The 24,878-nt window shown below is 52.3% G+C and overlaps 6 protein-coding genes across 6 annotated transcripts; 3 read left to right on the top strand and 3 right to left on the bottom strand.

Annotated features, from left to right (window-relative positions):
• Positions 1-300: 300 nt before the first annotated feature.
• On the top strand, positions 301-4,443 carry N0V96_009841 (uncharacterized protein; the record flags this gene model as incomplete). The annotated part of the gene is made up of 3 exons (XM_053198069.2): positions 301-1,859; positions 2,985-3,600; positions 3,667-4,443. The coding sequence occupies 3 exons, from the start codon at positions 301-303 to the stop codon at positions 4,441-4,443; spliced, it is 2,952 nt and encodes a 983-aa protein (XP_053044560.2).
• Positions 4,444-7,634: 3,191 nt separating this feature from the next.
• N0V96_009842 (uncharacterized protein) lies at positions 7,635-10,148 on the bottom strand (the record flags this gene model as incomplete). Its single annotated transcript, XM_065758764.1, has 4 exons — positions 7,635-9,411; positions 9,461-9,770; positions 9,825-9,923; positions 9,971-10,148. 4 exons carry the CDS (start codon positions 10,146-10,148, stop codon positions 7,635-7,637), a joined length of 2,364 nt encoding a protein of 787 aa, XP_065612531.1.
• Positions 10,149-10,852: 704 nt separating this feature from the next.
• Positions 10,853-12,777, bottom strand: N0V96_009843 (uncharacterized protein; the record flags this gene model as incomplete). Its single annotated transcript, XM_053198066.2, has 5 exons — positions 10,853-11,508; positions 11,565-11,745; positions 11,800-12,135; positions 12,194-12,475; positions 12,544-12,777. The coding sequence occupies 5 exons, from the start codon at positions 12,775-12,777 to the stop codon at positions 10,853-10,855; spliced, it is 1,689 nt and encodes a 562-aa protein (XP_053044557.2).
• A 1,240-nt stretch (positions 12,778-14,017) lies between these two features.
• On the top strand, positions 14,018-15,499 carry N0V96_009844 (uncharacterized protein; the record flags this gene model as incomplete). The annotated part of the gene is made up of 1 exon (XM_065758765.1): positions 14,018-15,499. The coding sequence occupies one exon, from the start codon at positions 14,018-14,020 to the stop codon at positions 15,497-15,499; it is 1,482 nt and encodes a 493-aa protein (XP_065612532.1).
• A 1,608-nt stretch (positions 15,500-17,107) lies between these two features.
• Positions 17,108-19,427, top strand: N0V96_009845 (uncharacterized protein; the record flags this gene model as incomplete). Its single annotated transcript, XM_053198064.2, has 4 exons — positions 17,108-17,168; positions 17,231-17,489; positions 17,846-18,751; positions 18,815-19,427. 4 exons carry the CDS (start codon positions 17,108-17,110, stop codon positions 19,425-19,427), a joined length of 1,839 nt encoding a protein of 612 aa, XP_053044555.2.
• Positions 19,428-19,712: 285 nt separating this feature from the next.
• Positions 19,713-21,694, bottom strand: N0V96_009846 (uncharacterized protein; the record flags this gene model as incomplete). The annotated part of the gene is made up of 6 exons (XM_053198063.2): positions 19,713-20,015; positions 20,077-20,186; positions 20,255-20,553; positions 20,614-21,129; positions 21,188-21,485; positions 21,550-21,694. The coding sequence occupies 6 exons, from the start codon at positions 21,692-21,694 to the stop codon at positions 19,713-19,715; spliced, it is 1,671 nt and encodes a 556-aa protein (XP_053044554.1).
• Positions 21,695-24,878: the final 3,184 nt, after the last annotated feature.

Consider the following 24,878-nt stretch of genomic DNA (forward strand, 5'->3'; position numbering starts at 1 on the left):
GGTTTTCCGAGAGATGGCTTTTGAAGATGCTTCGGCAGAGTATTTTGCCATGTTCGATTCGCGTCAACACGTGTTCCACATCACTTGAGCAGCTCAAGAGGTTCATTGCCGATGGGTAACATTATGGGGCATAGCTTTGGAGGGGCGTTGGAGCTATCCCAAGCTTTATCGGATGCCCCTCCTTTCAGTCACTCATTGTCATTAAAACTCTTCAAACAACTGCATGTGAAGTCTTACTTGCTTCTTCCGCCTTTCAAACCCCTCTCGGTATCCATCCGCTGTTGCAAACATTGAATGAAAATGACGAACACAAGGCCCAACATCCTCTTCATCATGGCTGATGACCATGCCTCCAAAGCCATCAGCGCTTACGGAGCTGGCATCAACCACACTCCAAACATTGACCGCCTCGCAGCGGAGGGAATGAAGTTCAACCACTGCTATGTCACCAACTCCATCTGCACTCCTTCCCGCGCGGCCATTCTCACGGGCACCCACAACCATGTCAACGGCGTCATGACGCTAAACGACAACATCAACAAACATTTACCAAATGTTGCGAAGCACATGCGTACCGGCGGGTACAGGACGGCAATGGTCGGCAAGTGGCACTTGGGCGAAGGCAGACCACACGAACCCACCGGCTTCGACTACTGGTCTGTCCTCCCCGGGCAGGGGGACTACTGGGATCCCGAGTTCATTGAGCCAGCGGGCGAAAAGGTCGAAGATGGCTATGTTACAGACATCATCACCGACAAGTGTCTCGACTGGATCTCCAAGACGAAAGACACCGACAAGCCCTTCTTCCTCATGTGCCACCACAAGGCGCCGCACCGCTCGTGGGAGTGCGACGAGAAGCACAAGGACCTATACAAAAATCCGATACGCGTTCCCGAGACATACGATGACGACTACAAGAACCGCGCCAAGGCTGCAAAGATTGCAAAGATGCGCGTGGCTGAAGATATGACATACCAGGATTTGGGCCTCGTGCAGCCAGATGGTGGCAACAAGGTTGGCGAGCGTGTCGTTCAGGAGGCGGGCTCTGCCCAGCGCAAGATTCCCGTCGATGCCGAGAGGCTGATTGATAAGGAGGACGGGACGGTGTTCACCTTCAAGAGCCAGGACGACCTTGCTCATTTCAAGTTTCAGAGGTACATGCAGCGATACTTGCGTACTATCCAGTCTGTCGACGACAACGTCGGGCGAATGCTTGACTACCTCGAAGAAAACGGGCTTGCGGAGAACACCATTGTAATCTACACTTCAGACCAGGGCTTCTTCCTTGGCGAACACGGCTGGTTCGACAAGCGATTCATGTACGAGGAGTCTTTCCAGATGCCATTCCTCATTCGATACCCGGCGGGAATCGGCAAAGGCTCCGTATGCGACGACATCATCTGCAATGTCGACTTTGCGCCCACCTTCCTCGACTTCGCAAATCTCCATATCCCGAGCTACATGCAAGGCGAATCTTTCCGGAAGTTGCTGCAGGGAAACACACCGGTAGATTGGCAACAGATCGCCTACCACCGGTACTGGATGCACAATGATATTATTCATCACGCCTACGCGCATTATGGCGTAAGAGACCAGCGATACAAACTCATCTACTGGTACAACGAGCCGTTGGATGTGAGTGGCGCCAGGCCGGGCGGAGAGAAGGATAAGGAGTGGGAGTTGTTCGACTGCGACAAGGACCCATTGGAACTGTTCAATGTGTACGGCGATCCGGCTTATGCCAAGACGGTGAAGCACATGACGCGATTACTAGAGTTGAAGATGGAACAAATTGGGGATGAGCCACTTCATCCAAGAGGTGGTGATGTTGGCGAGTCGGTGGATTTGGCAAGTAAATTGTGAGGCAGAACAACAAGCATAGTACTCCGAATGAGTATGAGTTGTTGACTACGATGAAGGACCGGGGGTAACATCCTGATGATGGGAAGGGGTCCAGAAATTTCCGAGCAAAATTCAAATCGTTATCGTATCGGATGACCTGAATCTAAAGTCAATTATCATGGTGCGATCATGAAGAACCTCGCAGTGACTTATTGGAGAATCAGGGTGGAGAGGGGTGGATTTGATCTCCCAGCAAGGGTTCGCTGACGTGAACAAGGATAAACCGCTCGTCAACTCCCGTAATTGGCTCACCGAGGTCCATTCCTGGATGTCGTTACCCTATCCACTCCTCGCGTCATGGCAGTCTAGCTCGAGTAGGTAAAGTGCAGACTCCCTCCGCATTTATGTTTGCACTTTGCAGAGAGATCTGGAGAATCATTCAAGAAACCCGGTCCCGAAAGTGAGGGACGTCAAGTGAGAAGGCGGAATCCAGTCTTTTCCCAACGTCCATCCATCCCGTCGGCTCGCTCAAACGACTCCTCCGACATATCATGCCTGTTACGGCTACAACTTCTATGGCATAGGAATATCATCAACTTCTATTGCAAACTCACGTAACCGAACGACGCTGAGTTGCGGCAGGGCGCTGCAACATGAGACGAGGACGACAATGAAGTGTCAGGATGCCAAAGTTTCGACAACAACATGATGGACTCTTTCGTTGGCTGCTTTCAAGCTGGCCCAAGCACGACGCGTCAGACTTGTTCTCAATGCCGGTGGCGCAAGGTCAGTCCGCTGGAATCTCATCGTTGATGTGGTCTGTGGCCATGAACTGACCTGAATCAGGTCAAGTGCGAAAGTGGCGGTGAACTGCGCTGCGGAACGTGTGCTCGTCTTGGTCTCGACTGTTCCCTTGCCGTCATCGAGGAAGTTGGAAGACAGCCGGATTCTCACTTAGGCCAGCAACAATCGATCTCCGCCAAGCCGCGACGCCTCAGAGGCGCTCGAGCTTGCAAAGCTTGTCGAGACAAGAAAGTCCGCTGTTCTGGCACATCGCCGCGATGCACAAACTGCGCGCGGCATGCTAGAGAGTGCACTTACCCGACGCCGGTACGAAGTGCGAGGGCATCTTCCCCGCAGAGCACCTCGACCGAGGGAGACGAGTCCTGCGGGGTCGAACTCGGCCAATTCCTCTCCGGTGCCGTGGAAAGCTTCTTCGAGAAGGTTTACCCTCTTCCATCTCATGCGTTTCTGCACCCCGAGACGACCAGGGAGCGTTGTCGAGAGGGGAGGATTGACTCGGCCCTGGCACACGCCATCTGTGCTTTGGCGACCCTTCACTGTGGTTCGGATCTTCAGACTCGCGACAGAGCCACGTCGTGGGTTCAGACGGCGGAGCAAAAGATATGGCAGCACCTGGAGAGCCCTACCATACCGCGTCTGCAGGCCCTGCTGCTTGTGATTCATTATCAGATGGAAACTGGAAAGTTCCAGAGAGCGTTCATGCTTACGGCTACTGCGGCTAGGTTTGCAGCTGCCATGAGACTGAACCATGAGAGACCTGATCTCGACTTTGTCGCGCAGGAAATTCGCCGTCGGATTATGTGGTCGCTGAAGATCACCGAGAAGTACTTCTCGGTTGGCTTGCCTGAGTTTGAAGCGTGTCCCATCGAAACGATATACCTGCAATATCCCTCGGCGGAGAATGACTTTAGTAATGACGGGGACTCTGGTGATGGGAGCTCCTATAGGCTCTACGTGAGACTGGAGATAACTCGGAGGGACGTTATGAAGTTGACCAGAGGGGTGACTCTTTGCGATCAGCCTTTCCTGCCTCTGACGAAACTCATTGGCGACTTCGAGAGCGACTTGAGCGAGATCGGGTCGCTGATGCCAGACGGAACGGACTTTTCTGTTGTCAATATTGGAGCCCCTGACAATGACCGATGGCTACGAAGACGATTATTCACGCACATTTCATTCCACCAAGCCTATTGCGATTTGTACCGAATCTTGCTTTCAGGGTATCCCGAAGCAGCACCTCGCGTGGTTCTCGAGGCGGTAGACGTGGACTACATCACCGCGGCAGAACAAAACTGCCTCAAACATGCCATCGCCATCATCCAGATCTTGACCAGTCTCAACCAAAACAGCACAGAACACCTGCTTCTCGAATTCGACATGGCAATTTGTGCCTACCACGCGACAAGGCTCCTGCTTTTCATAGCCCGAGCACAAAGAATACCGGGCTGTCCCTCGCCAGAGTTTGCACTGAGCCGCGCGGCTTTGTGTCTGGCTGCGCTTCAGCGTTTCTTCCCTTCTTCCGCACTGGTCAAACCCATCATCGACGATATGGAGCGACTTTCCCGCGGTCATGCACCACAAGAAGCTGGAATAGGCGGGCTATCGTCGCCAGAGTTTCAAGAAGGAAGACGGAATCTAGAACAGCGACTTTCAGAGGTAGCAAAAGCGAGACAGAGACTGGCAATCCACAGTCTGCTGAGACAAGCCGACTTTACCGACGAGGACGACGGAGACGATTATTCCTCTTCCATGTCTGCTTCCGGGTTGTCCCCAATCATGACTAGGCGAACGCCCTAGGCTCTAGAGGCAGCTTCTAGACTCGGATAGTGACGGCAGCAGGTCCGGGATGCGTACCCCGCAAAGAAGCAGAGTTTCTACGTCCGCAGTTCGGATAGCTGCGGGCGGCCGGTCTGACGAGGCACCGTTCTGATGAAACTGGTGGAGACGTCTGACTAGCAAGAATCTACTTATGCACTTGGACTCGCTTACTGGTGTTGGCAGCAAACATGTTAACCGAGTATGAACTTCTGGCTCCTGTTACCATTCCTGAATATGAAAACTCTCTGTTTCTCGTCAAGGTCGAGCTTGGTGTGTTAAACTTTGGCATATAGAAAAAGGAACCAATAGGAAGTTGTAGAAGTTGGGGCCTGCGCTTACGCATAGAGCAAAGACGACGATGTGACACGCCCCACGCGATACTTGCTCATACCAGGCGCGCAATATGATCGAACCCAGTAGCGTGGGAAGTGACATCCAAGCCACCAAGAAGGCGGTTCGTGGAGCTGAAATAGAGTTTATCTTTTTCCGCAGGTCACTTAAGCCATTCTTTTGTATTATGTGTTGTTCTGTCAAGGCCCCTCTCCTCTGTAACCTTTCTGCGTTTCAGTCCGGCCTCACGGCGTTCCCGTTCTCTGGGTTGACAAGAATGTACATGCCAGGCACCGTCTCATGTCCCCTGTTGACATGACTCAACAAGAAGAGGACCACGATGATGATTTGGAGGAAAGAGGCGAAGACAATGTGAATATCAAAGTGTCAGGCAAGGCGAAAAAGAATAAATATCTTGAGAAACCGGCCAAGATAACATGAATACGAACCATCTCCAGCGCTCAATCATTTCATTCACTCGACTATACCATCAATCAGTTCTATCACATAATTACTAAACCAGACTTTCCGGTCAAAGTCTAGCAAAATGAAGTTCTCCGCCGTTATCCTCTTCGTCGCTTCCGTCGCCGCCGTTGCTCTCGATACCGATGTCCCTCCTGCACTCAGCCAGCCTGGTCGCCGTGGTGTTGACTGCGGCGCTTGCGATAGACTGAACTTCTGCCCCGGCAAGCCCAACAATAATGTGGAGTGCGAGCTTGACGGCTGCTGCAAGAAGTAAACGACTTCCTTGGGCTTTCGACTGAACATCAAGCTATCAAAGTGTATGTCCACATAGCCATTGCTATCTCATCTCGTGATGCACAAGCTAATAGTCACGCAGACAGCGCGCTTCGGATACCCATCATGGTTGCCCCACTTCTGACAGGTGGAAACTTGGTAGAACCATCGCTCACGTGGTCAAAGGCTCTAGAAACCTGATCTCAACTACCTTACCCAATACAATTATCTAGCCAAGTTCGCTCTGCCAACTCTAATTTGATCATTATGTGAGCTGCACCATCTTGGGGCGATGTGTCTAAGTACGGCGGCGCAAAAGCCCTATGCCGCAGCGTATTATGAACCTTGCTAGGTGTTAATGCTTCTGATGTTGCATCCCTGGCAACAAATGTACTCAATGAGTGGTTCGCACTCAAATCTCTCCAAACATGATCCAACGGCAACCCCTTTAGGATAGTGACTCAGTCGGCGTTGCGACTTATCCTCGTTAAGACCGAGATATTGAGTCTGAGTATCTCAGTTTTGCCGCAGCGCCTAAGTGAAATTGCCCACCTCTGTCATACGATATCGCTTGCTCCGACATGATGGCCCATTCCTTATGAGGTTATAGATACGGCTCTCTCACTATGAGTGATCGAACTAATTCGTACGATGTTCGTCTTCTAAAATGCTCACTTTCTTGCTTTGTAAGGCAATCTCACCTTACCATGACGCCTCGCCCATCGGTCACTGTCGATCTCGACAGTCTCCCGGCTGAGGTCTTCGAACAGATTATCCTATCCATCACTGACCTTCGATCAATCTGCCATCTCGTCGTGGCTAGCCCGGCAGCCTCTCGGGTCATTGTGTCTTCACAAGTAGGACCTAAAGCGCTCGACAGTATCTTCTCCGGGTCCATGTCGCCCGACGTGGTCGCGCTGATCTGTCTTGTCAGCCTCGTCCGGACTGCGACGTCGGACCACGCACCGGCATCTTCGCTCCAGGACTTTGTCGAAATGTACACCAAATGCCTAGGTCGCTCGGATTCATCTCGCCCCTCGGTCGCAATGGCACCAGATCTTGCGATATCACTTCGAGGTCAATCTCCTCAGCTTGTCAGGGGCATTCTATTGACTGCACGAAGCATCTGCTGCCTGACATGGGCATGTCTGGAACATGATCGCAATCAATGGTCATTAGTGTCACCAGCTCATCTCGAAAGCCCCTTCCGTTATGGCACTGGATATGAGAAACCATGGCGTCAGAATCCCCGAGGAAAGCTTTATAAACCAAAACCCATTGGACCGGCTTGTTGGATGGAGGAGCAACGCATTATGCGTGGGTTCTGGAGATTGCAGCTGTTATTTGAACTGAATCTCGCAATCTCCGAGAAACGCTTGAATTGGTCTCTGGAAGACAGTAACCGACATGTCGCCCCCGACATTCTTTTCCAAGGCTGGACCTGGCAGAGGGAGGAGTTTCTCACCGTTGTGGACTTCGTGGATCATGTCCAAGGCAGCCCAGTTCTCTCCTCAGACTCTCGGCGTCTCCCGGCCCCTCCGAAAAGCTACGATTGCGCGGAGAAGTGGCAAGATCCAGCTTTGCCAGGAGTGATAGACTCCAGATGGTCACGAGAGGAAATGTCAAGGCTCCAGCCACCGACGTGGACGTTCTACATAACCAGACTGGTGAAAAATGCATTTTCGCCCATCCGTGGAGTACCATTCTGGCCGTACCGTCGATTGGGCTTAGCAATTTGGGAGGAAGAGAAATTAAAGGCTTTGGAAATTTGCATCTCATATAATGAACCAGGTGACTACAGGCGTGGAGGTCGACCTACATCAATGTGCGACCAAGTCTTCACCTGGAGAAGTCTCTTGAGCCCGGAGCTTATCGCAAAGTTACAGACGGACATGGAAGTGGACTTCCACAATGGGTTTCGATTCCCGCCCCGGTGATAGTTAGACTCTAGAAGCCAATAGATGTTCTGAAGTTCATATGTAAACGAGCCGCAGCAATATTACTGCTTGAAAGTTTATTATTGAATCAGATGTAACGATCGCTTCTGCTTTCGATTGTGTGGCTTGAGTTCCAACACACCGACAAAATATCCAATGATTATTCTAAACCAAAGTTGCATTCAAACTCTGTAGATCTTCGGTCCTCGAACTGCTCCCAATCCAGAAGTTGTACAGCCCTGTTTCGACTTGCCACTCCCCGTCGACGAAGTAACCCAACTCCGCGTAAGGCACATTCAAGCTTATCTTTCTGAAACTGCCTGCTGCGACTTCAACTTTTTCAAAGCGAATAAGCTTCATAACCGGGAATTCAATCTGGCTGTACTCTGGACGATAATAGAGCTGCACCACCTCTTGGCCATCTCTTGGTCCCGTGTTCGTGACTGTAGCAGAGACTGTGACCTGGCTGTCCTTGTCACATTGACTGACAGTGCCGTTGTCACCGACTGAACGGCATTGGATAGAGATGGAAGACATGTTAAAAGTCGTGTAGCTCAAACCGAAGCCAAACCTCAGAGGAGCATAACGTGTCAGCTCTGGCAAGTGCCAATCATACTGAGTTGCCGTCCCGAATCCACCCTGATCATCCGACGGAAAGTAGTCGTAGGCCACAGGAAACGCGCCATCGGCTTCCGGAAACGTGATTGGAAGCTTGCCACTCGGGTTGACACTTCCAAAGAGGATTTCGACTAAGGCGTCAGCGGTGAATTCTCCGGCAAGCCAAGTGTGGATGACTGCTTTGGCCTTCTTGGCTGACTCGTTTAGCAGGAAGGTCTGCCCTCCGCTGAGCACCAACACGGTCGGCACGCCGGCATCAATTACCGTATCGAGAAGCTGCTGTTGCAACCCAGGAAAGCCCAAGTGAGGATGACTGAAGCCCTCACCATCGGTTCGGTGGAGAGACTCGTAGGAGTTGTCAAAGGATCCCCAGCCGGAACCGAGGACCACTATAGCAAGGCCCGCTTGTTTGGCTGCGTTGACAGCCCCTTCGATGCCTGAGCTATCATTCGTGCGCAGAATATCGACTCCCGCCACAAACTTGACGTTTTCCGCCCCGATCTCTCGCTCTAGACTACGACGGAAGGTGTCGCCATAGGACGAATCTGAGGCGTTGTTGGCGGCATATTGGCCGGTGTTGAGAATGTCAGCATAGGGTCCCAGCAGAGCAATGTGTGACACTTTGCTGCGCTGCAACGGCAGCGTGCCATCATTTTGAAGCAACACAATTGCTTCGCGCGAGATGTTGCGGTTGATCTCAAGATGCTCCTCGCTGCGAAGAGTCGCGTTCAAATCCTCGACCGAGGGAAGAGGCAGGTCAAAGGTCCCGGTGGCGAATTTGATCTCGAGAATCGCTCGGACAGAGCTGTCGACAAGGTCCACAACCTCGGTATTGTTAGAATAGTCAGTTAGTGTAGGGAATACAGATGGCGGTCTCGGTGAAAGTTCGTGCTCCAGCCCGCCCCGCAAAGCCTTTAGCCCGGCGTCCGCAAATGATTTGGCAACCTTTGACTGAGTGTACAGGTTGCGAATCGAACCGGCGTCAGACATGATGAGGCCTTTGAAGCCGAGAATCTCTCGAAGAACTTTTCTGTTCAGGTACTTGTTCATGGACATGGGGATCTGATCGACGCTGGCATATGATATCATTAGCGACAAGGGGTTTGCCTCTCTGAAGGCCTTGATATAGGGGGCTCCAAAGTCATTGAGGATATAGTTCAGGCCACTCTGAATGCTTGCAGTGTTAACACCTCCGCTACCGGAGCCGTAAACCCAGTGCTTGATTGTCGTTGCAACTTTGATGAAGCCGTTCTCATCTTTCTCCTGCATCGTGTTGATGTAGTGCGTGGCAAACTCGCCGACGAGGTAGCTATCCTCTCCGAACCTAAAAATTTCATTAGGAAGAAATCAGATCACGGTTCAAAAGCACTTACATCTCGCCGTTTCTGCCATTCCTGGGATCTTTAGCAAGGTCAACCTCGGGCGATAATACCCAACGAGTGCCCATTGCCACGTTTTCATCCCGAATAGCGGCTACAGCTTGCTCGTAAAGAGGAATGTTCCACGTCGAGCCCATGGAAAGGGCGCCAGGAAACAGAGTGCCCCCGGAAATCATGAGACCACTGACAGAGTCTGCGATTGTGATGTATGGAATGCCCAATCTCGTGTTGTTGATCTGGCCGGCTCTGACCTTGTTGGCAATGGGTAACAGATCTTGTGCATAATTCTGAGGCGCTCCGAAGCCTGCGACATGTTAAATATTGGCGCCGAAATGTAGGATTATTAAATTCCACTCACCAATCTGCCCATTCTGAGTCTTCCTGATCTCTTCGAACAGCGTTTCGTTGTATGATACCTTGCCGTTCACGGTCTCAGCAAGTCGTCTTATCCCTGCGTCTTCAGATTACTAACACAGCCCGGCTTTCGCAAACTTTTCGACTAACCTCCGAGTTGACCGATCTTTTCCTCCCATGTCATAAGACGCAAGAGGTCATCAGCTCGCTCTGTAGGAGAGCGTGCTGAGTTGAGATAAACCGATCCATTGGATACAGCTGCAGCACAGCTGATACGAATAAGCTGGCAAAGTGCCAAGGCAACAAAGGAGGCTGCCGTTGTGACCATCTTGACGACAATGCGCGATACTTGGCGAAATACTGAGCGTACTGTGAAAGTCAACCATCACAGTTGCCAGGTTCTTTGCTATCTTTCTGAAAACCTTATATCCTCCATTAGCAAAGCACGCCATTGCAAGACGGTCCCCCACCAACCACGAGTTCGGGCCAATACTCCACTCGAGAAGATGACTCCAGGATTCCGGCAAGCGAGGCCGTGTCGGATGCCCCACTTGGTTCGCCGGGGCTCCGGACTGATAGCTCGGATGTCGGTCGGGAGTCCCGAAGGGGGAAGGCTAGGCCGAAACCTACCCAATCATGCCCGTTCCACACCGCGCGGTGAGGGATTGCATCATTCTATCCATGAAGAGCGATGGTGCGTGGAAGTCTCTGAAATTGGTCAGCGACAGCTATTTGCCGTCTCATGCTACCAAATGCCCCTTCTCTGGGTGCGGTCATTCACAGATGTTCCGAGAATGTGGCTAGAGTAGCCCATCACAGCTTGGGCTTCACATTTGAATATCTCTTGGCACGCCTAAAGATTTGTGTCGAAACCAAGTTATTGTGGACATTGCAAGGATGCATGCACGTGTTCATGGTAATGTTATCGGGATGCTGAACCAAATGAGGACAATGAAAACGCTGGAAATGTCTGAGCGATTTGCGTGTTGTAATGTTATCCATGCGTCTATCTGTAAACTATCAATAACATCCCTATGCCTTGCTGCCGCCCTTGTTGTTCTCAGGCTGCCTGACGCTCCTCCACTCCAATGTCAAAGCACCAAAGATGGCGAGACACACGAGGACCAGGCCAACCAGGAATACATGCCTAATCGCCTCATTGTAAGCAATCAGAGCCGTAGCCTTGACGGCGGCGGGAAGATTCGTCAGAGAGGTGACACCGTTGTCTAAAATCTTCTGGGCGTCAAGCCCTGAAACCGAAGAAAGTCGCCCAAGCAGCTGGGTGTTGAGGATGTTTTGAGCGACGGCGAGGAAGATGGCTCCTCCAATGAGCTGACCAAAGAACATTAGGGAGATTCCCACCGGGACATCATTCTTCGGCAAGACTGTCTGAGCTGCGAGGTTTGGTGCTTGTGTTGACAAGCCCAAGCCGAATCCGTAGATAATTTGGTAGCCAATCCATTTGCCGCTGTCAGTGTCGACCTCGAATGTGTAGATCAACCCAGCACCGACAGCCATAAGGCAGATACCTCCGATCATGAATGGTGTGTAGTAGCCGATGCGACGAACAAGGGCGCCCGTCATAAGCGTTGCTACTACCATTGAGAGCATGAGGGGTAGGAGACGGATTCCGGACTCGACAGCTGAAACGCCTTTGATAGCCTGGAACCAGATTGGTAGATAGTAGGCTGATTTTCCATTAGTTTGAGTAAAGCGCGCGGTCTATGCCATTTGTGTAACTTACAAAAGATCATCAACTGTGATCCGTTGCAGATGGTAGCGTAGACACCTGCTAGGATGCTGCGCTGCTTGAAAATTCTGCTAGGGAGTGTGGCTGTCTTGGGCATCAAGACCTGGACTAGAGCGAACCCGGCGAGGAGTACGACTGCGAGCACCAATAAAAGAATGATTCTCCAGTTATTCCACTAAGAGCCGTGGTCAGAATTGAAACCACATAGTTTCTGGAGATGAAAACTTACAGCATATGTTGAGCCGCCCCATTCCATGGCCAGAATCAGCGACACTGATCCAGGGATAAGCAGAGCGGTACCAAAGAAGTCAAGCTGCGCCAGCTTGGACTTCAAATCAAGCTTTGTGGTATCTCTGTCAGGAATGGCAAGGATCAAAAAGATGATGATGCCTGCCAAGCCTCCTAAGGGGAGGTTGATGTAGAAGCACCATCTCCAGGTGACCTTTGAGGTGAAGACGCCTCCAAGTAGAGGCCCGACAACGGAAGAGACGCCGAAGATGGCACCGAAGAAGCCTTGATACGTGGGACGTTTGCGAAGCGGGACGGCGTGCACGATGATGACGACCTGGAGAATTGCTAATTAGACCAAGATTTGACTCCGGGATATCAGATTCGAGACTTACCACACCGCTGAGAATACCAGCTGCACCAAGTCCAGCGATTGCTCTTCCAATGATGAATGACACCGAGTTTGGTGCCGCGCCACAGATTGCGGATCCAACTTCAAAGAGGAAAAGGGAAGTAAGGAACGTGCCCTTGACGCTGAAGAAGGTGTAGAGTTTGCCGAAGAGAAGCTGTGAAGCGCACTGGGTGAGGAGATATGCCGATCCGTACCAGCCTATGTCGGTAACGGAATGAAACTCGTCGGTGATTTGTGGAATGGCTGTTGTGATAATCATGCGATCCTGTCAAACGGTCTCGTTAGGTTCTTGTCCCCGAGTATACGTGGTGTAATAGTACAAGGTTAACATACCAAGGAAGTCAAAAACATGCACATGAAGGCAGACGACATGATGCAGGCGAACTTGAGTCCTGTCGGATACTCTGTGTCATCGGCAGACTTTCCTCCATCCTCGAGCTTTTCTGAGATGTTCTTCTCGGTCTTGGTACCATCGTTGTTTAGCGATGGCTCGGCAATAGTCGAAGCTCTTGACTCGTTGTCTTGGGATGGTGTTGGTTCGGGATGTGTGCTTGATGTAGTTTCCATATTGAAAGTTTTGTCGACGTCAGAACGTGTTAGGATACTGGGATCTGAGTTTTGGCGGATTTGGTACCAGACGCAAAGTACTTTGATCAGATCAAAGTATTAGATATTAGGTGGACCAAGTGATTGAGACTAGAAGTAAGGTTGAGGCTGTTGAGGTGAAGAGACGAGAAGCCAAGACCTCGGGATGCCATTTCTTTATACATGTGCAAGGGAAGTAATTTGTTCCAGAGACTGACATTTGAAAAGTCCGTTGTCGGAAAACGGCAAACACAATCCATCGCAGGCCCATTATTGATGCATCTTGGGTTTAGACCGTCGATCCTCCCAGACATCTCGGGCCCGAAATATCCAAAAGAGGTTAGACTCCACAGAGAGTCTCATACTAAGAATGGAGCAATTTATCAGACGGAGGCCGAGAAAAAGCTCTAAACTTCTTTGAGACCCGAGAGCCCCGACATCTTCCTTCGCGCCATCCCGACGCGCATCCTTCACCACAAGTAACCTCACAACCGTACCGGACATTTTCCAAAAGTCCGGGAAGAGTCCGAGTATCTTATGAAAATCAATCAATCAAATGTGCATGGATACTTATTTCGCCTCAAGCAACTCGTCTCTCATTTCTCAAAAATACTGCCCATGGCGACCCCGCAACCGACAGCCCTCCAAGGGCAGCATAAGCACGCATGCTCGCTCTGCGCAAAGAGAAAGATCAAATGTGACAAAGCTGAGCCATGTTCAAATTGCATAAAGGCACAAGCGCAATGTCTCTACGAAGGGCCTGCTCCACCTCGACCTCGTAAGCGCGCCGCTGATGAGGAGCTTCTTGCGCGCTTGGCCGCATACGAGGACTTGATGCGGAAGCACAATGTCGACTTTTCGCCGTGTTCTCATGGTTGGATTACGTCTGGGCCTCAAGGGCGGATTAAGCAGGATAAGTCTGAGGCGATATCCTCTGCGACGCCTCCGCTCGATCACCAGGGCTCTACGACTCAGGTGTTGAAGGGTACTCCCTTGTCGACAGAACGGTCAGTGTTAGGACGGAGTTGAAAAAGGTGTCACTTGCTGATTAGAAGTTTTTAGTTGTCTTTGGTCGACTCTCCCGACAGAGGTAAGAGTTGCTATGCTTTAAAACAAACGACTTAGGTCTGACTTCTATCACCAGCTCATATACCCGCCCGTCCAGTGTCTGACTAGAAGAGAAGACCCTCTGCATATCCCAACGCCATCGCTTCACGTTTTGATGACGACCGTTCAACCCGAACTTTCCCAGCTCCACCCAGACCCGAGGCACATTTACCGATTTTGGCAGATCTTTGTCGAGGCCGTCAACCCATTGTTGAAGATCATCCATGTGCCGACCCTACAGCAGCAGATCCTTGACGCAAGTTGGAACCCGGCCAGTGCATCAAAGCCGCTCACAGCCATGCTGTTCGCCATCTACACCCTGGCTGTCACCTCCACGTCCATTGAAGGCTGCCAGGCTACCTTTGGCGAAGCCAGGAGCACGCTCATACTGCGCTATCGGACAGCCGCTCTGCGTGCTCTCATAGCAGCCGAATTCCTCACCACGCGAGACTTTGAGGTCTTGCAAGCTTTTGTTCTCTTTCTCTTCTCTGACCCCGACTCGGAGTTGACGTCTACTCTCACTGGCGCCGCCATTAGGATCAGCCAGAAGATGGGTCTGAACAGGCCGAAGCCGGATCCAAAAGCATCGGTATTCGAGACCGAAATGCGTATACGTCTATGGTGGCAGTTGAACGGGTTGGATTCTAGAGTGAGAATCGTTAAAGTTGCGGGCATGCGACTCCCACCATCCGAGAGTGAGTTCGGCGACATCCGCCTCCCGCTAAACGTCAATGACGCGGACTTGCATCCGGAAATGACGGAGCTACCACCGGAACACCCGGGCGCAACAGAAATGCTCTGCGTGTTGATGAAGTTTGAGACCTTCAATATTATCAGATCTTCCAGTAGAGCTGTCAAGGTCTTTGATGTCATTATCCACGGTCCTGGGAAAGACAAGCCCCCATCAAAGCTGGAAGATGACGCGATCAACGAGATTGAGGCCATTTACCATGAAAAGTTCATTCGACACCTGGATAGAAATATTCCTCTCCACGCTCTAGTATATACCATGACGAGGCTCACACTGGCTCGCTTCCGGTGCAAGGTCCACAGCCCGCGAGGCCGGGCTAATAGCAACGGAGAGGTTTTCATGACGCGCGAGGAGGGTGACCTAGTCTTTGACTGGAGTGTGACCTGGCTGGAAATGATGGAGATTGCTATGAGTAGCAAGTTCTCTTCGCACTTTATCGCACATATGACGACGAAATTCACCGTGGATGTCTACATTTATATCCTCAGTGATCTCCGCAAGAGGGTCTCTGGTGAGCGGGTCACCTTGGCTTGGAAGCTCATAGAGAGTCTTTACGGATATCATCCGGAGCTGGTTGAGAACACGCAAAGTTCCTTTTATGTGGCTCTCGGGGACCTGACATTGGAAGCTTGGGAAGCTAGGAGGAGAGAGCTGGTCAACGTCCAGGGGAGTCATGAAGCCGATAATCCGCCTCGGTATATTCAGTTGCTTCGGGAACAGAGGCAACAGAAACCTGCGCCACTCCCACAGGGGCCAGCGGCAGACTTTCAGACTCTTGACCCGCTGGGACTCACTGATTCGGCAAACTTGGATTGGGACTATTGGAATGATTTCTTACGACTGTAGTCAAGCTTTCGTAATGACAATTCCGACTACAACTAATATCTGCTACCTAAATTGCAATTGCCTACTTGAGAGACTGAGACTCTTGGTGGTGTGGTTGAAGTTGCGGTGACTCTAGCTCGAGTTCACGTTCCATCGCCAATGCGGGTCAACGCATCCTTGTATTCAAAGCTAACGGCCCCTTCGCCCTGCTCAGGTAGTAGTGAGTAAGCACATCGTAGCATGGGAAAACCAAAGTCCCATTTCAAACCTTGTGCTCAATGACTGAGAGCCAACAGCTGCGATGGACCTGGGATGATGGGAACGAAGAGACAAAGTTGCTAACACATCATCCGAATATTCCCCATCCAGAGGTTAGGCTGCGGCACGCATCTAGTCAGCAACATCCCTGGGCGACCCACGAGTACGACGTTGTCACTGACAGTCTACGATCATCTTTGATTCTTCAGCGGCACTGAGGGAACCACTCAATGTCTTCCTGTCTATGATCCTCTACGAACCTATTCTTCCCCGGTACAGGAAATCGACATTATGAGATTTGCGTCCCCTCGCCAGATTATTCTTAGTGATCTTTCCCCGCATCTTTGGTCCCCTCTTTTCCCCCCATGATCGTCCGCCAACAACCCCATCCCGACACACACTTGATGCATCCCTCCTCAACGCTTAACTCCCCGACGAGTCAGAAGACTTCCATATAGCGTATGAAAGCCTCTAGGACCTAGGCTCGTTGTATAAGTCAAGAATTCGTGCCCGAGTCCGAAGTTGTCTTGCCAAAAGCCACTAGAAGAGACCAGCCGACGAGCCCTGAACTCAAAGCTGCCAGCTGCGCCATCCGGAAAACATGGAGCGAACTGGAGCAGCCCACTTAGTCCCTCATAGTGTTGGGGAACCCTGGAGTTGTACCTAGCCAAGTTGGTAAATCAAATAACCTCAATTGGCTGGGTCGGTTAAGCGCCCACACCTCAGACATGCTTCCCCGTATCAACTTCGCCCCATAGTTGTCCTGCCTAGTGCAACATAACATCAACATCCGTACTCTGTTAAGTCTGTTGTGTCTAGTTTGTCTGCCGTTTCTGCACAATCACTGCATCTGCATCTCTATGTGTCTATGGATCATTGCCATCCCATCCCCGCACCCGATAACTAGCTCCTCTTCAGGGTTCTGGTCACATCGGGGCCTTCAGTAACCCCTCCGCTTGTCCGCAACCTGCGACGTGTTCGCCGCCATCTGTGCGGCCATGTGGCCCCTCGAGCTTCTCGAAATGCAGCCCCAAGCCTTCAAGGGCCCCCTCCTCTACGAATGGGTAGGCCTCTGTCTCTCTCTTGTCAATAGATCAGCGCAACGCGGAATCTCGGCGGAATACACCCTGCTTGCATTCCGCCCGAGCGTGCGTAACAGCCCTGTGGATTATTCTCCAAACGCTGCGACGTGGCGTGCGGAGAAGCATAAATAAAGCAGAGTAACCATCACGGTCCGCGAGCCGCTCGTTCGTGCTGGTTGCTTCATCCCGACTCTCTGTTCAACACACTCAATAACCCCAACGTGCGGGTGTTTCTGAAATCCTTTGTTCCTCAATTGAGTTCGCATTGACTTTGCGCGATATCGTAGCCATGGGTCTCTATAGCAAACTGGCTGATGATATCACAGAGGTGGACGTGATCATTGCTGGAGGTACGCATCACGGGTCCTACTCCCCGAAGAACCTCAATTATGTGTTGACTATTCAATTCCAGGTGGAACAGCAGCTTGCGTTCTCGCTGGTCGTCTCGCGGCCGCCGACCCTCAATTATCCATTCTCGTCATTGAAGGCGGCACCAACAACCGCGATGTTCCCAATGTCGTCCATCCAGCCTTCTTCCTCGACCACCTTGCCCCGACGAGCAAGACCGCAATCTTCTACCAGGGCAACGTATCCGACAAGCTGGCAGGCCGTGGTCCCATTGTCCCGGCTGGAGGAATCCTCGGTGGCGGTTCCTCGATTAACTTTATGCTGTACGTTACCGAATCTCTGGCCCTCCCTCCCCTCCCCTCAATGCCCCCTCCTCCCTCTTCAACTCTCTCGGATCTCTAGCCCCCCTCAAGTTCGCAGTCTCAACCCGGCATCCGATGAGACTTCCCCAGCTTCGCCTCCTTCACCCACCCCATTTCCGCTCCCCCACGATCCATTCTGCCTGGACCGTTTCATCCCGTACCCCGGATGCGGGGGCGGCAGTTAGCACCGGGATGGAAAGAAAAAAGTTGGGGTAGCTCCATTCTAGCTCGGGGCACATGAGCCCTTCTGACTCTCTCTCACGACGATCGACGTCCCACCCTCCATGGACCAAGCTAACGAGTCATGCTATTTCCAGTTACACCCGTGCCCAAAAGTCCGACTTTGACTCGTGGGCGACGCCCGGCTGGTCTGCGGCAGACCTGTGGCCATACCTGAAGCGCTTCGAGACGTACCACGGCAACGGAGACCCGGCCCACCACGGGTCTTCTGGCCCGGTGCATGTGTCTTCGGGAGGCTTCCGTGTTGAGAGTGCAGAGGATGACATCCTGGCCGCCGCAAAGCAGACTGGCTACCCTGAGATCCGGGACTTGCAGAATCTAGAGGCAAACAACGGCTATGAGAGGTGGATGAGATACGTTTCCCCCGATGGCAGACGACAGGATGCGGCACACACCTTCCTGCACCCACTTCTCGAGGATGGAAAACACCCGAACCTTCATGTCTTGGTCGAGTCAAAGGTGATCCGCGTCCTCTTTGACGATCACAAGCGCGCTGTCGGAGTTGAGTACACTCCCAACTCAGACTACCAGGCCGTCTTGAATACCACACAACAACCTGTCCGGAGCGTCAAGGCAAAGAAGATGGTGGTCGTGTCATGCGGCGCCTGCGGGACCCCCGGTGTTCTCGAGCGCTCTGGCCTCGGTAGTAAGAAGATCCTGGACAAGGTTGGCGTTCCCGTTGTGGCGGACCTGCCCGGCGTGGGAAGCAACTATCAAGATCACAACCTGGTTTTGATGCCCTACAAGACAGCCTTGAAGCCTGAGGAGACGCTAGATAACATCTTTAGCGGGCGCATAAGCCACGAGGATGCGATTGCCAAGAAGGACAAGATGCTTGGCTGGAACGGTGTCGATGTCGTCAGCAAGATCCGGCCCACCGAGGAAGAGGTGAAGAAGCTGGGTCCCGAGTTCGAAAAGGCATGGGAGAAGGACTTCAAGAACGACCCCAACAGACCAGTGATGCTTACTGGTTTCCTTCACGGGTATGTACACCATGCTACATATCTCACTGTCCCAAATAAGTACAACGAAACTAACATCTACAGGTTCCTGGGTGACCACGCCGCCATCCCGCAAGGCCAATACACGACAGTCGCAAACTACACGGCATACCCCTACTCCCGCGGCAGCATTCACATCACCGGCCCCGCCCTAACGGATCCCCTCGACTTCGAAACCGGCTTCTTCAGCGACCCCGATGACCTGGACCTCAAGAAGCAGATCTGGGCCTACAAGCACTCGCGCGAGGTCGCCCGCCGCACAGCCCTCTACCGCGGCGAAGTCGCTGGCGGACATCCCGCCTTTGCTGCGGACTCCAAGGCCGCCCTCGTGGACTCCGTCTCGGCGGACGCGTATAAGAATGTCAAGCCGATTGAGTACTCCAAGGAGGATGACAAGGCGATTGAGCAGTTTTTGAGAGAGAATATCAACACGACATGGCATTCGCTTGGAACGACCAAGATGGCGCCGCGGGATGACGGGGGAGTTGTTGATTCTTCGTTGAGTGTGTATGGTGTTGAGGGCCTCAAGGTTGTTGATTTGAGTATTGTGCCTGAGAACGTGGGTGCCAACACGAATAACACGGCGTTCGTGGTTGGTGAGAAGGCGGCGGATATTATTGCAAAGGATTTGGGCATTAACATCGCGCCAAAGTTGTAGGACGATGACAACGGGATGAGAGATGGACTGTCTAGCAAATCGCATATGAGCGAAATGTAATGAGTGCGAAGTAATTGACTACCAACCCGTTCTGATGACAATTTTTGACAGAGATATAGAGGCTGAATGAGAAGCACACCTCGTTCTAGGTGGTGGATTTTGAGAATATCCATACTCCTCTAGAACGTTCATTTCATTACTAATATCGTGACTACACAACATGCGGTCTCACAGGAGTGTGGGTATCAAGCTCGTCAGCGAGCACGGTTCTGGACAATAGGTACTCTAAGCAGACTCGTGGTGAGACTCGTGTAGCCCCTTCTTCTCCGCGTGGATAGCGCTGTCCTCCAAGTCCTCAGTCAGGCCGACGTCCCGTCTAGCCTGCTCGAGCAAAACGCTGTCCTCGGCACCCGCGTTGCTGCCAAAGACACGGTCCATCTCCTCGAGGGTGGCGCCCTTGGTCTCGGGCAGGGCGAAGTGCACCCAGATGATGCTGGCGCCAAGGAAGACGGCGAAGAAGATGTAGGTTCCCCACTTCCAGCTCTCGAGCATGGAGGGAACGTAGAAGGCGACGGCGAAGTTGTTGAGCTAGTAGCTTGATGTTAGTCGGATGTCAATGTCTAGATAGAAGGAGGCTTGGAGTACATACCCAGTTGCTTGATGCGCCGATGGAAGCACCCTTGGCACGGATGGAGAGGGGGAAGATCTCGGAAACAAGGGTCCATGAGACGGGACCCCACGAAGCTCCGAAACCGGCAACTGAGATGTAAAGTTAGCATACTGAGTTCTTAAGAGATCACGACTGGAGACAGAAAGGCTCAACGTACTGTAAATCCAGATGAAGGCGACGGCAACCCATCCCTCAACAGGATGGCCCGGCCAGTCGTGGCTGAACTTGGCAACAATGATGCCGGGGATAACCATGGAGATCAACATGACGATGGAGCCAACAATCAGGATGGGCTTCCTGCCGACCTTGTCGATGATGGCCATGGCGGGGAGGGTGCTGATGAAGAAGACAACACCGGTGACACCAGTGGCCAAGAGAGCAGTCGTGCCGCCGGTGAGACCGAGGCTCTGGAAGACGTTGCTGGCGTAGTAGATGATGGCGTCGATACCAGACCACCTAAGAAAACATGATGATTAGTTAGGTTGCAGAGACTAGAAAAGTTCATGGTAGACTCACTGTTGCCAGAACATGACTAGCCAAGCATACGCAACACGCTTGAAGTGGTCCCAGGAGCGGAGAATACGCCAGTACTGCGCAACCTCACGCATCCAAACGCTCGTCTTCTCCTTCTCAGCCAACTGGGGGAACGCCTTCTGGAAGGAACGCTGCTCAAAGAGGGCCTCGGCCTTGATCTCCTTGAACTCAACCTGGACGAGCTCGCTGTCCTCGGGAAGCTTGCGGAGGTAGGCGATGGTCTTGACGGCCTCCTCGTCGCGACCCTGCTTGACGAGCCAGCGGGGGGAGAAGGGTAGCCACCAGATGCCTAGGGCGAGGAGGGCGGCGGGGACACCCTGGATGTAGGAGGGGAGTCTCCAGGCGAGGTCAGATTGGCCTTCGCCGATGCCGCCGATGTAGTTGCTGCCGTATCCGATCCAGAAGGAAAGCATGATTCCGAGAATGGTTGCGAATTGGTAAAAGGAGACGATGAAGCCTCGCATTTCGGGGGCGGCGAGCTCGGCGTTGTACAGGGGACTGAGAGATAATTAGCACCATGTCGTTGACTTGGCTTATTGGCAGACGGCAGACTTACCCGACACCGCTAAAGGTGCCAACACCAAGACCGGTGAAGAAACGGCCGGCGTAAAGGAGCTCGGGCTTGTGGTAGCTTGCGCCGGTATAGAGGTAACTTCCCAGGACGACCCAGAGGCAGGCGGAGAACATGGTGTACTTGCGGGAGAAGACCTCGCCAAAGACACCGGCGCTGACGGAACCCAGGATACCACCGAGCTGGAGGATGGAAGTCAACCAACCCGTGGCGCTGGACGAGTTGACAACGGAAGGGAAGTTGTCCTTGAAGCGCGTCATGACGAGGGATTGTCCGAGGACACCTAGGAGGACGGTAAGGTTAGCAACGGAGTGGTCACTATCGAGACTGGGGAACAAAAGACATACCCTGCTGGTATCCATACTCGAAACCTCCAAAGGAAGCAAAAAGGGCAATGACGAGAATCTTGGGGTTGTTTGCCAGTGACTTCCATCTGTTCTGGTAGGCAAGCTGCGTTCGCGCCTCGGCGGCGGTGGCTGCTTGGACGGCCATGATTGCGAGAGGCGATTGACGAGCAGAAGAATTGACCTCGTAACGCAAGACAACCGAGTGACAATCACGGGAAGCAGGAGCCGGGGAATAATAAGACGATCACTTCACCCAACAGGCCGGGCCATCGTCTGTACTTATTCTTGGGAGCACCGACGCTAAGGACTGCCTTCCTGGGGGGTAATTGACCAGGGAGACGTCCTTTGGCGATGGGGCAACTTTTGCCAGATGGGGACAGGATGTGTCAAGTTTTGATGCGACTCTGTGTAGACCGTCCCGCAGAGTCGAACGAGATGGGTCCCATGGGGCTAGGTTCTTGGGTCGTCCCTCGTGTCAATGTTATTGCTAGCTCCATCAGTTCATCATTGACATGTTTGAACCCAATGAGGCCTCATCTGCAAAGGTCCAGATGTGTTGCTTCTTCTGTTGCGTGTACATGTGAGATTCTCAGTTGCTGGAAATCCGGGGTATGTCAGATCAGCGTGGTGGGATCTGAGTACTGACCGACATGGCTGGGTGCTTATGGTTCCCAGATCCGGACGTCGGCTCCAAATACGCGTTCTGCTGCCGCTTGCTCTTTGCCCGATGATCACCTCGCTCCAGGTTTAGCATCTGCTGGCATTCGCCCAAGGGTTCCGAACCCGAAGCATCTCCAACACTCCAACCCCTTCATAAACCGTTTGGCTTCTCAAGTCGCTGGCGGAACAAGCAGCGGAGTCCTCCGTCTTGTTTCCACCTTGACCCCCTGGTTCATGGAGTTCATACCCCGCCCACCCGCACACAGAGAAGTCTGGCACATCACACGATTTGGTCCACCCCCGCAGCGGGTTCCCAGTCGTAAAAAATAAAATAAAAAAAGATACAGAGTAAAAAAGAATTACGGGAAAAGAAAGGCCAAGGCGTGTAACGTCGGGGAAAAGTCCCGGAGCTAACGCCAGAAGCGGAAGTTGGCCGAGTTGGTCTGGGTGGATTCAAAGTAGAAATCTTTACCACTTCCCCACCGCCGGCGGCAGAGTGCTCAGAGTGCTCAGAGGGCAGAAGTGTTCGTGACTAAGGTGTTTTTCCCGTGGGGAATGTTTTGACTTCTCTGGGGATCCCGCTGGCCCAGACTCGAGTGAGGATTGTGAGGGGAAAATCCCCCATCTTGTCAGCAATAGCACCGAGAAGAGGCCGTCGAGTCGACGACAACAATTGATCGACATGCAGATACATCGGTTAACCTATGTACAATAACAGAACTTTGCTTGTCTTTCAAGTTTCCAATGGACCACCCACATGGCCGCCACGTTAATTTGACGGTTACCGGATGAGAAAACATCCCTCGTACCGGGACTCATACCGGGATATTCGTTCGAAGCCCCAAAGAAAAGTCAAATTGAGCCGCACCCTTGGCAGCGATGCCGGGACCGCGCTATTACTCAACTCGCCCACTCCTCGACGCGTCCAGACTTTGCTATTATGGTTATTGAGCCCGGGCTCTTGTACGTCAGGAGTCATGCCATCCCCGGCGCCATGCTGCTGCTTGACTAAGAAGTCCCACAGCAACGTTACCTAGCAGGCTAGTTCGCGTGTGCTCGACCTCGTTGCCCGCGGGGTTGGTTTCTGACTGGTCCCTGTAATCAAAAGGCAGCAGAATTTTCTGCAGGCGATCCTTTGCAGGTGAATTCGCTTCTGCAATGCGTTCGTCCAGTGGAATTTTCGTGTCGGCAGGGCCCGGCCGAGAGGCTCAAACTTTTGTTCTCTTTGACCGATGAAGTTTGCGTCATTGAATCGCAAAGAGTGAAAGCTCGGTGTTCTCTCCGCCGATGCTTGGGTAGTGGGCTTCCCTTGCCGGCGCTAATGAGGTGAGCTCCATAGTTGTGATACTGAGCAAAACGTCTGTTCATGATCCCATGATGGCATCAAATTTTCCCTTTGCGAAAGACTCGTCACCGCTTCACATCGGCATTGATGCTTCGTGGTTGGCGCATGAGATCCTGGCATTACGGGTGGGGAGCACAAAAAGACCCGTTTCCCACCTGCGGGCAAAGTCGGAAGAGCAATACTAATCGCCCCACGATGTCGGTTTCCGAGTCTCTTGGGAGGTGTTGGAGAGGTAATAGCGGACTTGACGACCTGTTCCTGACTCGATGCATCGTGTTCTCGGCTATCTCTTACATAATGCGTAGATGCAACCGATGGTGCCAGCATGCATTGCAACTTGCCAGATGCATTCCCTCAGCCCTCTGGACTCATGCCAACTTTATGTTGAGGTTTGTGACTGCTTCACTTCACATGTTCACATGCTGGCTCTTTGCCATCGCCAGATCACTACTACGGGGTCCCAGGAGATTGAAGGTCTTGCGCTTGGTGTACTGTCCAGCCTCTACAGCTAGACGTTGTAGGGGAAAGTTCTACTGGAGGGTAAAGTGGTTTTGTCGAAGGAGTGCAGACTCGATCAAAGTCCTCCTGCGCCGGATGCCACGGTGGCACGATTTTGGCACATCTAATTACTTGATCAAAGAACAGGTGCGAAAATCGTCGAATATTGTGACGTTTGAGTGACATATGAGTGGGAAAATATCTTGAAATGGTGTTCAGCTCGTACATTCTCAACTACCATGATTTTAAAGACTGGAGTTGGTCGAGCACTGTTCAGAAACCACGCAGACGAACTGGAAACATATAGTAGGAAGTTATACTTTCTCAATCCCAACATCAGATTAGAGAAGTGATCTCCGGCGATGGTTGATCCTACGGTTACGGCAAAGTGGACGTGTAGATCGGCAGCCATCCGAAGTGCGTTTGACACGTGGATGAACCGCAATGCTGGGCCATCAGCCCCCCAAGGATGAGTATACTTGTGACTCCGTGGATCCATCGACGGCAGTTGAGCTGAAGATGGTACGGGACATTGTTCATGCAAGGTAACCTTCAAAGGCGGGTAGTCCCGTAGGAACAGCCACACAAGACTTGGCTCTAGACGCAACATGCAGCATAGTAAACACGTACATAGAAAGCCCATGGGACAGGGAGTACGAGGCGCATTCCCCCCGCAATACTCACTTTGAGGCTGGAGAGATGTCCGGAGGGGCCGGGGTAAATTCTGGGGTTCTGTGGGGTTGGGCATGATTGATTAGTTGACATTGTCAACCCATAACTGCCAGGCGATCATGGCATTTGGCAAACATGAGTATTCCACGACATG

The sequence above is a fragment of the Colletotrichum fioriniae genome (assembly GCF_027942845.1).
Source record: "Colletotrichum fioriniae strain IMI 355084 chromosome Unknown scaffold_13, whole genome shotgun sequence".
In the NCBI taxonomy this organism is placed as follows: Eukaryota; Fungi; Ascomycota; class Sordariomycetes; order Glomerellales; family Glomerellaceae; genus Colletotrichum; species Colletotrichum fioriniae.